General features: G+C 36.3%; 1 protein-coding gene across 2 annotated transcripts in view; it reads right to left on the bottom strand.

Annotated features, from left to right (window-relative positions):
* Nucleotides 1-350: 350 nt before the first annotated feature.
* Nucleotides 351-11,684, bottom strand: part of ZNF292 (zinc finger protein 292) — a 93,333-nt gene continuing 81,999 nt past the window's right edge. The window contains exons 8-9 of one of the 2 annotated variants that reach the window (XM_042986773.1): nucleotides 2,948-9,853; nucleotides 351-505 (exon numbers count right to left, since the gene is read on the bottom strand). In XM_042986773.1, coding sequence (XP_042842707.1) covers nucleotides 425-505; nucleotides 2,948-9,853 — 6,987 coding nt within the window. In that variant the 3' untranslated portion in view covers nucleotides 351-424. Of the gene's footprint in view, nucleotides 506-909; nucleotides 9,854-11,684 lie in introns of those variants that run through there. The other variant, XM_042986772.1, reaches the window with a different exon arrangement.

The following is an 11,684-nucleotide window of genomic DNA, read 5'->3' as shown; positions in this document are numbered from 1 at the left end:
TTCCCTCTTTGATATCTCTAGCTGTAGTATTTGAGTAGTCTTAACAGCTATAGCAACTGTGTTTGCTTACCTGATAGTCAAAAAATTGCCTTGCTAAAACTTGATCTCTGTCTAGCCCTTTAAAATAATTTAGCTATGCTGAATTTAACACTGCTGAAAAATTCCCAGCTGTTACCATTTCACTTAACACGATGTATTTTGAATAATCTGTTCTGTAAGATTCAAATTCTTTGGATTTAAAAGAGGGAAAAAATGCATTTTTAAATGATAAAAGCTTAGGTAAACTGAGATTACAGGAAGAAAATACCCCAAGACAATAGACTGAGGAAAAGTATACCATGAAAAATATATACTTTATGATTCCTTTTTAATACTTAGGCATTACATTCCATATCAAATTTTACCAACATGCTGTTTTATAAATTCATATTTTATACCATAATTTGAGTTTTCTGTTCCATGCTAAAAAGCCCACTCTTCCATAATTACTTTTAGCATACAGTACCTGGAATATAAAAAAAAATAACTCAGTGTTGGCAAACTTTCTCCTGATACGTAGGAGAACAATTACAGAAATGTCTAGTTAAGCTAATGAGCAAAAGAAAAGCCCCAATCCACTGGTATTTTCACGTAACTGTGGCTCATCACTACATTTATCAGAAATAAAACTACTTGCTACTGCACTATTTAGGGCAGTTTTGCCCAAGGCCTATCTTTAAGAGCTAGGTCAACTTCCAAGAAAACTGTACAGAAACATTCAGTTGTTAACAAAAATTTAATTTTAAAATCATTCAGAGTTAAGTTATTGTTAATTTAGAAAAAAAAACCATGTATTAATCACCCATAAGAACAACTTTTATTTTAATAAATAACAGTGGGCTTGCCAAAGGGAAGGGATTTTAATGTGTCAAGTTTTATGCATATTGGTAATAAACTTTAAGGAGGTGAAACCAACTATTCAATATAACCCATTAGGCCCTAAAAATAAAACTACAATACTTCAATAAAACTTAAAAAAATATTTTCCAAAAGAAAATAATTCACTCCTTGACCATGCTTATTTATTCAGAGTACCAGCAATTTCAGTTAAGTGCTTCATTTGTCCTGCAAATCTGATGTTGCACAGGGAATATACACATTTTCATATTATCACAACATCATCAATATCTCAGGCTAATAATATTGTGAATGCAACTAGTTTATAACAAACACAAAGTCAAAAATCAATGCTACTATATATGGCAAACAGAAACAAAAGTAAATCTGAGAAGATGTTTTGTTTCCAGTACTGACTTAGTTGGACTTCAAATGAAGGTCCTAAACTCTCCTGAAATAACCTCTATCTCTGGCCGTGAATCCACAGTATAAATATGGTGAATAGAGCTAACCTATACGAGCTAACTATATACTGAATAACCAAAATAATCAATTATGACAACTAATACTGCTCTGGAAGACCAATCTAATGAAAAAAGTATCATTAGATATGGTGGGAAAATACAAATCTGTACAATCTAACATCTATAAACAGTAAAATCAAAACATCCAACTTCCTTATAGAAAGTGTTTCATCTATGTAATTATAAATGTTAAGGACTCTTGCATTTTATAAACACAAGATGGGCTCACTTTGATGATACCAATTTTAAGATTTATAAAAATGTTTAAAAAAATCTTTCCACAAAAGTTTATACAGTTTAAAGCTATACACCAATCTATAAATCTCAGAAAATGGAAAAAAAAAAACTTTATAAGATCACATGTATAAAACAAGAAATGAAATGTGATTTTATTTAAGGCAATACTGGGCTACTTCACAAATCACCACCTCAAATATTTACACTGCTCCACACTACTAGTTTCTATCACATTCACAACGGATTTTTAATACCAAATGTTTAAAATCTTTGATGTAGTAAATTCTTTATTCACATTTCCATTATATTTCATGGAACCATAATAACTATATCCAATTAGAAGTAATGAAAAAAACTGTCGCTATAGGAAACTGCTAAAGAATCTGCTATAATTTCACATGAATACCATCCCCAAATCCTAGAGGATAAATTTACAAAGCAGAGCAAGGTGTTGATACAATGTGCCTACTTTGTGAAAAGTAATTTGGAGATCTTGTAAATAAATGTTTTATGTAAAAATCAATGAACTATGGCAGAGTTTCTACTTTTAGTTTGAAAAATTCTTAATTTAAAACAATAAAAGAACAGTTTTAAAAACTTGATCACTTAGTTAAAAATTAAAATTCCAAATATAAATGTGTCATTTAATAGTTTAGACTTACACACTGCTGGTGGCAGCAAATGATTTACAATAATAAATATATACAAAAAAGATATCTACAGAGTACTGTTCTACATGAGCAGTGACCTGGTGAAACATATCAATCACACAGATAATTCAGATTAGTTCATGGAAAGGGCAACTGGCTGATATAAATCTGAGGTGCAGCTCAACTATTTACAATAACTGAAGTATTGATTCTGTTCCTCAAGTCCCATAGGGATAAAAAAAAAAAGTTTTACATGACAAATGTCATGTTTTTTTTTTTTTTTCCTTTTTTCGGCCAGGTTAATTCATGTCAACAACAAAAATTAATGAAGAAGTGTCACAATTCTAGCATGCGTGATGACTTCCTATTTAAAATAAAACCGTAAATGATGTATTTATATTACATTAGGTATCAGTACTGCCCTCTCCCTGTTGCTTTACCCAAACTAATTTCTTTCATAACAGACACATCTGGATCATTTGAATGTACTTCAAGTTTTTTCAGACTGACGGTAGGTTTCATTTCCTGAAGCTGTTTTAACACAAGTTCAGTGCAATCTTTAAGAGTCTTGTCTAAAACAATTTTTACATTATCACTGCACTGAAGCTGTGATGGATTGGCAAACTGTACAAAGGTTTCACTTTCTTTACAAGAACATACATGATTTCCACTAGTCACAGCAGTCTTGTCAATATTTTTTCTTGAATTTGAATGGGACCCTTTCTTATTTCCACTATTTGGATGGTCTTTGTCAGAATTTTTCTTCTGCTTCACTGCAGACTCTTCAAGAAACTTCAGAAATGATACTTCAAATCCCATTGGTTTAAACGAGCTCCAGTCAAAAGATGCAGGATGCTCCTCCGTAGTCTGAATTGCAACAGCAGTTTCTTCTTCTTTATGTGTGCTACTTAACTCAACTGCCGATGTTGGTTCAGCTTTTTCAACTTTCCTCTTTTTATTTTGGGAGACATTTTTTTCTTTATTAACTCTCTTCAAATTACTTGTTTTTTGTTTTTCTGACTGGCAGGGGTTACTTTCCTGAAAATTATTACTTACATTTGAAGAGGTATGAGCTTGGGTCTCCACACTTGCATTGTCTTCATTTATTAATTTTGTAATAAATAATTCTGTTAGCTCATCCATTTCGTCTTTTTCATTTTTTTCAGTTTCCCTCTGTGGAACTGTAGCTGTTCTGGAGTTATCACTGCTCTCTGATACACATGTGTCAGAATTTTTCACATCATTCTTATCAACTTCTTGCTCAGAAGTTTCCTTTAATTGTGAGTTGCAACACCGTTTGAAGACAATGAGAAGATTACGGTGTTGTGATGTAAATGCCTTTGATAATTTATGGCATTTATAATGTCTAATTATATTGCTTTCACTTGTAACAACTGATGTACACCCCTTTATCATACATGGATACTGGGTTACAAATCTGCTTGTACACTCAGACAAGGCATCGTTCCTAGCCTTTATAGAATATACATGCTTTCCACGTTTCAGAGAGTAAGGTTTATTTTCTTCAATCTGCACAATTTTCGCAGTCTTGTTTTCTAAATTATTTTTTTTCTTTCGTTTAGTCTTAGGCATTTTTATTCCTTCCTTTCCAGATCTGTGTTTTGTACCCCGATGTTTAGACTTGGTCTTTTCTTGGTTTGCCTTGCTTGATATATTTTCCTGACCAGGTGTTAATCTTCTTGGCCGAATCAAATGAGCTTTATGTTTGTCATTATGCTTATTAAAAATGTGTCGGAGGAGATTTGACCGAGTTGCATATATACGGTCACAGCCTTCACAGTCACACTTGTATATGCCATCTTCTTCAGTTTTATTTCCCTTTATCCCAATTCCATGATCTGCCTCAAGATGAACAACATAGTTCAAATATGTAGTAAATGAAGATTTACACTCTAACTGGTCACATGGAAATTTCCCAACATCCACAGAAGCAGTCATACTTTCAATTTCCTCAGGAGTCATTTCATGAAGTTTCATGTAGTGCTGGATCAGGCCAGTAATTGCTTGGAAGATTCGAGAACAGTCACTCACCTGACATCGAAATTCTTTCACAGTTTGTTTAGTTTCAATCTCTTCACTTTCTTTACCAGCTTCACTTTCCTCTTCAATCTCTGCAGAAAATGCAGGTAGATCTGATTTGTGGACAGCCTGGTAATGCAGAATTAAGTTTTGCTGTATAGTGAAAGCGGCAAAGCAACCTTGGTGAACACATCGATAAGGTCTGTAGGGACTGTATCTTGTTGGAAACTCATGGGAGTGGGAAACTGGCTTCTTGCGTTTTTTCTCCTCCTTTTCTTTTTTATGTCTCCTAATTTTCCGCCCTTTGGTTTGTATGTTTGTGAGAGAATTTGTATTACATTGTTCTGAAGTAACTGTAATCACTTGCAAAGAACTTTCTGTTTTTTCAGGACTTTTTTTTTCTACAAGTTGTTTTTCTGGGATCACTGCTGTATTACTGAGGGCATTTTCCTTCATTGCTCCCAATTCTAAAGCAGGCTGGAACTCCCTTTTATTTTCCTCTGTCATAGTTAGCTGTCTTTTCACTTGTGCAATTCGTGGAGCTGACAAATTTTCACTCTGAGATTTTCTTCCATAAGGCCTTTTTATTTTTAACTTCACCATTTCTTCTGTTGTAAAATGATGGACCAACTGGCAGTGTGCTCGGAGATTAGAATTTCTTGTAAATGTTTTTGTGCAGGTAGGCACTACACATTTAAATGGAGCAAATTTCAACTGATTCTTCTTAATTTCAAGAATCATCTCTGGAGTGTATTGATGAATCTTACCATAGTGCTTAAATAAAGCATCCTTTGTCATAGCGCTATAATTACACCCTTGGTTTTGACACACAAAGGGTTTATTAACTTTGTCACTAAACTGAATGTTGCTTATCATTTCAGAAACTGGCTGAACCACTGTGACATTTGGGATTGGTTTAATGGGAGTGGGAGTCAGTGTCACTGATGTATTTATTAGTACACACTGAGATGCTGGAGTGGACAGGTCATTTTCTAATTTTAATTTCTGTAAGCCTTCTAAAATTTCCTGTATTTGATCCTCCTTATGTAATACTTCAGACTGAGGAATGTTACTTTTTGCTGGCAATACACCTATGAAGGAGGAAAACTGAGAAGAATCAGGTAACTTGCTATTTTGTACAGTGTTTACTGAAGGAAGCTGAATGTTATAATTTATTTGAGCATTCTGTGATGTTTCACCAACACCCTGAGATCCACTTTTTACCTCTAGTATTTGAGAATTCATAGCACTTTTAATAATTTCAAGAGTCTTTTCGAAGTTTTGTATAACATTGTCTTCAGAAATCTGCAAATCAGAATTTATTGAAGTTGTGCATGAATTCAAAGCCATCATTTGGGAATCCCCATTTTCAGTTTTTAATGTTAAAGGAGCTAACACCGTATGGGACTCAAGATTGGTTTTAAAGTTTTCTTTCACATCAGTAATAAATAACTGATTGTCAACATTATTTAATTTCTGTGCTAGGTTTTCCACCAAACCCTGAGGCTCACAATTTGGAATTACATTTGAATGGAGGTTAGTGGTTGGTATCTCAATACTCTTTGCTATAAGTCCCATTGCTGTCAAGTCACTTGTTACCAAGTTTTGGGAAGCATTGGGTGCAATTAGGGGAGGGGCAATTTTCTTTCTTCTCTTCGAAGCACTGTTTCCCTTTTTATTTAAATGACTAGACCTTGTGTTCTGAGGACCACTTATAACTGAAACACGTGAACTGTTACTGGTAAAATTTTGTGATGGCCCACTAGAATTAGGGAATGAACTAGAACACAAACCATTTTCAACAGTCTTCAGTAGTAAGTCATTTGTTGGGAAAACAGGTAAACTGCTGCATTCCTCAATGGAGGAAGTTTTGGAGTTTGGTGTCCTATTCTGGTTTGTCAGCAGGGCGTTTGGGTGGCATACAGTCTGCAACAGGGGTGGCACAGCTGGGTTTGGCATCACTGTTGCATTTACTTGTGCTGCATCTGAAACACAACCTGCTGGAACATGAGAAAGCATTTCAGCACCCTCAAACGTACTGGGAATGCCAGCAGTTTCCAAAGCCTGTTTAATAATTTCACTTCCTTCTTGACTAACACTGGTACTAAAGCTAGTCACACCAGTCCGGGGAAATGTATTTGGTAAAAATGTTGATGAGCGATTTTCAGCAGCAAGAAGTTGCAGGAATGATGGATCTTTAAAACACGCTTCTGGGTTGAAGGTAGACTGTTGCGGCTGCTGCAAATTTACTGCATTTGTGGAGAGAATCATGCTGGCAAGAAGAGAAGGCTGTCCATTATTCTGTAGAAGTTCTTGAGCAATTTCTGCTCCATCCAGTGGTTTACAGTAAGATCGCTTAGACAAGTGTCCACCCAGAGATCTGGGATTAGTAAAAGCCCTGTAACACCTGCTACAGATAAATTTCCCATCTCTGATAATTGCAGGCCATTTGGCCCTTTTGTTGTGCTTGGGTTTTCTTTCCTTCCCATTTGGGCCCCGCCCACGGTCTTTTTTAACTTTTTCAGGGGCAGACTGTTGGGCACTGGTGCTATTAAAGTCATTTGCAACATTGACTTGCGAAGGAAAAACTGCATTTTCACCATTGCCTCCCTTTAGAAAGGAGGAATTGGTGTTTCCTTCAATCTGTGAGGAAAAATGATTTGTATTATTTTCCAGCTGGGAAAAAACAGAATTAGCCCCATTATCTGCTGGTGAAGGGAAAAGAGACATTGAACTACTTTCTGCAGGTAAAGGAAGGAAAGGATCCGAGCCACTGTCAATATTCAAAGGCAAAACTGTTTTGGTTAGATCTTCCATTTGTGCTGGCAAGGCAGTAGTAGATAAATTTTCCATTGGGGAACATATAATACCACCACCTTGTTCATTTTTATCCTGAGAAGGTATATTTGGATTTATGACACTTTCCACTGAGGGCAACAGTGGAGCTGACACACTTGCTAAATGAGCTGGAAAAATGGAAGGCGAGACATGCTGCAACTGATTTGAACAAGTAGGATTCCCATTGGCTTTGGTCTGTGGTGTAAAAAATGCATTGTTAGAGCTGCTCACCTGTGATGGCAAAAAATAAACAAACTTGCCATTATTTGGTGTATTTAAGTTGTTCGATTTTTGACCTTTTTTACTTTTGCGCTGCATTTTAAATGCCGCATACTGGTCAGGGTGTGCTGTCTTCATGTGTTTCCCAATACTCTGTGAAGAATTATAGGTTCGAGTACATCCTTCAACCTGGCAACTGAATTTCTGACCTGGCGCTTTTGGAGGCACTGATGGAGTTCCTAAAGAACTACTTGGGTTGGGCTGTGATGGAACAAATGTGATACTTTCCAATGTCTTAAGAGGTAAATTATAAAGACTGGATGATGTTTTAACATTACCTCCACATTCAAACTTAGAAGCTGGTAAACTGTTTTGAAATCCTGCCTGGTTTTGCACAGAAAAGGTCATCAGGTTGTTCACTTGCCTTTCTAAGTTTTGTGGGGTAAGGTCACCTATTTTAAGGGTTTCTGAATTTACTAAAGGATTCTGAGTTATCTGGGCTTCATTAAAGCAATCCTGTTCTTTTCTTTCTTGAAAACCTGGACGACACAAATCATTACAAGTATCTTCAACCGGTGTATGTAAGTTTGTGACCAATGATTCATCAGTGCCTTCCACAGTTGAGTTTTCTTGCTTTCCAAAGTTATCCTCAATCCCCTGATTGAGGGACACTTTAATGGACACAGCCACTTCACTGGCCTGAAGCAGAGGAGTAGTCACTGGGTTTTCCAAACCATTTGACAATGGTCCATCAGCTTGCCTGAGCTCTGATGCAGAAATCTGGTCTTGTTTGGTCACAGCTGATACTGTTTTGCTTTTATCCCAAGCATCATTTCTCTCTGCTGGTAAGGCGTTTTCAATGTTATTTTCTGAAGGAAGCATAGACCTCTCTTTCTCAATGCTCACTTCTGTGTTCTGATTCACTTTAGAAGGCTGAACACAATCTCCAGATGAATTAAGTTGGTCGTCAGGAGGCAGCACTTTTTCAGGAGTACTGTGATCATCCAGATGCTTTTCTAGCTCACTCTGAGAACGATAAACTTTACCGCAACCTGTGAACTTACAAGTATAGGTATTATAATGCTGTGCTTCATGATCATATAGTAAGTAAGCTTCTGAAAAAATTCTGCCGCATTTAGGAAACATACATTTCGCTCTAAAGACTTGATGTTCCTTTCGGTGTGTTAAGAGCTCTGCGTAACTATTAAAACCAGCCTTACATTTCATCTGTATACAGATATATGGTTTACTGCCACAGTGCATTTGTAGGTGATCATTAAGATGAGTAACACTCACAAAATGCCGTCTACAGTATTGGCAAATAACTTTTTTGCTTTGCATTTCAAGAAAGCGCTTGGCATCTTCATTATCCTTATGTCCCTTTACATGAGCGATTAAATTTTTAAAGTACTTAAAGCCCTTTTTACAAAAAGTTACAGGGCAATTAAATTCATTAACAGGTACTGGTTTCTGGACTGGGATCACTTCTGGCTCGTAAGATTTATCTTTGTCATCATTCTCATCATCTGAACCATCATTGTCATTAAATACTATGAAATCTGTTGAATAGAGACTATTCTTTTTTATAGGCCGCTGTTCCTGCTTGGTCACAGCATTAGTCTTTTGATTCTCATTAGTAGTTGTGATCTTAGGTGGCCTCCCCAATCTTCTTAATGGTTTCATAGCTGCTAGTCTCTCTTTACTAGATTGTTTAACATGCAGTGTGACATGAGGGACAAAAGTTTCTTTTGAATTGAAGTTCTTTGCACATATAGGGCAACTGTAAATCCCATCTTTGTAATGTTTTTGAGCATGTCGTACTATTCTATGACCAAGGAATTCTTTGTCACACAACACACAATACTGCATGTAGGCTTGCCAATTCCTAAACCTAGCAGATATAAATCCTCTCTCTCTTAATTGTTTTATCTCTCTCTTCTTCTGCTTTTCATCACAGATGTCTTTGAGAAGGCCAGAATTAGCACCAACTCCACCAGAAAGTCCATTCATAGAAGTTTCTTTTATCTCTTCCTGGTAGTCTACTGCTTTCTCATAAACTTCACTGTCGTTTAGTTCATCTATTGAAGACACAATGGATGCTTCTTCCCCCATTAATGCAAGACATTGTCGTTTTAAGGTTTTCCAATCCCAGAATTCTGGATCAAAGGGCCACTGAGTTTTCAATACCAGTAAGAGCTCACAGCGTAGAGAATTTGGTATTGGAAGATTTTCTTCATCATATTTCTGATCTGGCTGGTTATACAACATTTCCACAGCATAATATGCATCTACTGTAGGCTCAAGAAGAAATTCACTCAGTTGACAAGCACGTTTAACTTCCAGATCATCAGGCAACAAGCAGGAAATGGTCTTGCAAATAGATATTTTCACTTCAGTATTTTCTGTAGATTCCAAACGAAGGGCTTTTACACATAGTTCTATACAGGTGGCAAGTCCAGCCCCTTCAGTCTGTGAAAAAGCAAACAAGAAATGTCAATTTATACTTAACCAACCCTTATAAGTGAATTTGGTTATTTTTAAATTGAGGTTTGCTTTTCTCAAATTTTGCAAATAGCAACATATGAAAAACTGCCTCTTCTAAAGCATCGTAGCTTAGCCGTGTGTGTGTGTGTGTGTGTGTGTGTGTGTGTGTGTATGTGTGTGTGTAAAATGAATTATAAAGAATAGCAGAAAATGGATAAGCACTGGGAACTAAGACAAGACCTGGGTATAAAATCATCTAATACAGCTAGGTAAACTTGGAAGTTATTACCATCTCTAACCGTTCATAGCCCACTTATAAAAGATCAAAACAACACAAACTTCATAAAACTGCTGTATTAGTGAATATTATGTATTTAAAGTATCTGCTATAGTATAACATCTGGCACATAGGAAGTGATCGATAAATGTCAACTCTATCACAAATTTCATTTCTTAACTTTGTATTTACAGTCCTTCTGAAATAAAAAAACTCTTAATCCAATTACAGAACTGAGAATGTCCCATTTCCTAACTTACTAGTAATGAAAGGAGATTTTCACTTTTAACAGAATAATCTGATCCTTCATGGGGGAAGGGGTTGTAGTTCTATCATACATTGGCTGAATGCCAAATAACCTACCTTGCTGCTGAACCATTTTAAAAATGAGTAGAAGGAGACATAATAAATGCTTTTCCTTTTGAATTAGCATTTTTTAAAGTTTATTTATTTTGAGTGAGAGAGAGAGAGAGAGAGAGTGTGTGTGTGTGTGAGAAAGAGAGAGAGAGAGAGAGAGAGAGAGAGAGCGCGCGCGCGCGCAGGGGAGGGACAGAGAGAGAGGGGAAGAGACAGAATCCTAAGCAGGCTCCATGCTGTCAGCGTACAGCCCGACATGGGGCTCAAACTCACAAACTGAGATCACATAACCTGAGCTGAAATCAAGAGTTGGATGCTGAACTGACTGGGCCACCTAGGAGTCCCTGAACTAGCATCCTGAACTATTATTACAAGACAGCAATAATGAAGGTAAAAGTTATTTGAAGATATATGAAGTGAAGAGATAAAAAAATGGATTTTTAAAGACTAAGGAGAACATAAATATAAGAAATAAGCCAGCTATAAGGTGTGGCCACGTTCATGGGAATGGAATATATGTTATATAGGATCAAAAGGCAAGAAAAAAATAAGTAAAGCTGATAGGGTCTGTATTTTCACAGACTAAGAAGGAAATAAAGTCTTTTTTTTTTGTTTTAGATTCGTGAGCCAAAAGGAAAGTGAGGGGAAGATAAATTGGTCTTGACTTTAGGAAAAGCAAGGACACAAAGACCAAGAAGAAAATGGACAAAAATAGATATGAGACCTATTAAAATTTTTTTTAATGTTTGTTTATTTTTGAGAGAGAGAGAGGATGAGCAGGGAAGGGGCAAAGAGAGAGGGAGATAAAGAATCTGAAGCAGGCTCCAGGCTCTGAGCTGTCAGCACAGAGCCCAACATGGGTCTCGAACTCACTGACTGCAAGATCATGACCTGAACCGAAGTCAGATGCTCAAGTGACTGAGCCACCCAGGTGCCTGAGACCTATATTCTTAAAAGTGACAGTGAAAAAAGACAACTAGGAAAGAACTGGGACCATATGGTTGTCTCTAGCTTTCATATCAAACCTGTTTAGTTATTTTATACTATTCCGAGATAAATCTGAGCCAGAAAACTTTTGTAGTAAAAAACATTTGCACCTCTGTTACATGACTTAGGGGCTACTTCTAATAATGCACAAGTGATGATGAAGGCACATATCAAAAGGACTAGTAAATATGTAGG

The sequence above is a fragment of the Panthera tigris genome, chromosome B2 (genome assembly GCF_018350195.1).
Source record: "Panthera tigris isolate Pti1 chromosome B2, P.tigris_Pti1_mat1.1, whole genome shotgun sequence".
In the NCBI taxonomy this organism is placed as follows: domain Eukaryota; kingdom Metazoa; phylum Chordata; class Mammalia; order Carnivora; family Felidae; genus Panthera; species Panthera tigris.
The sequence above is the reverse complement of the archived record's forward strand: the minus strand, read 5'-3'. Positions and strand labels throughout refer to the sequence as shown.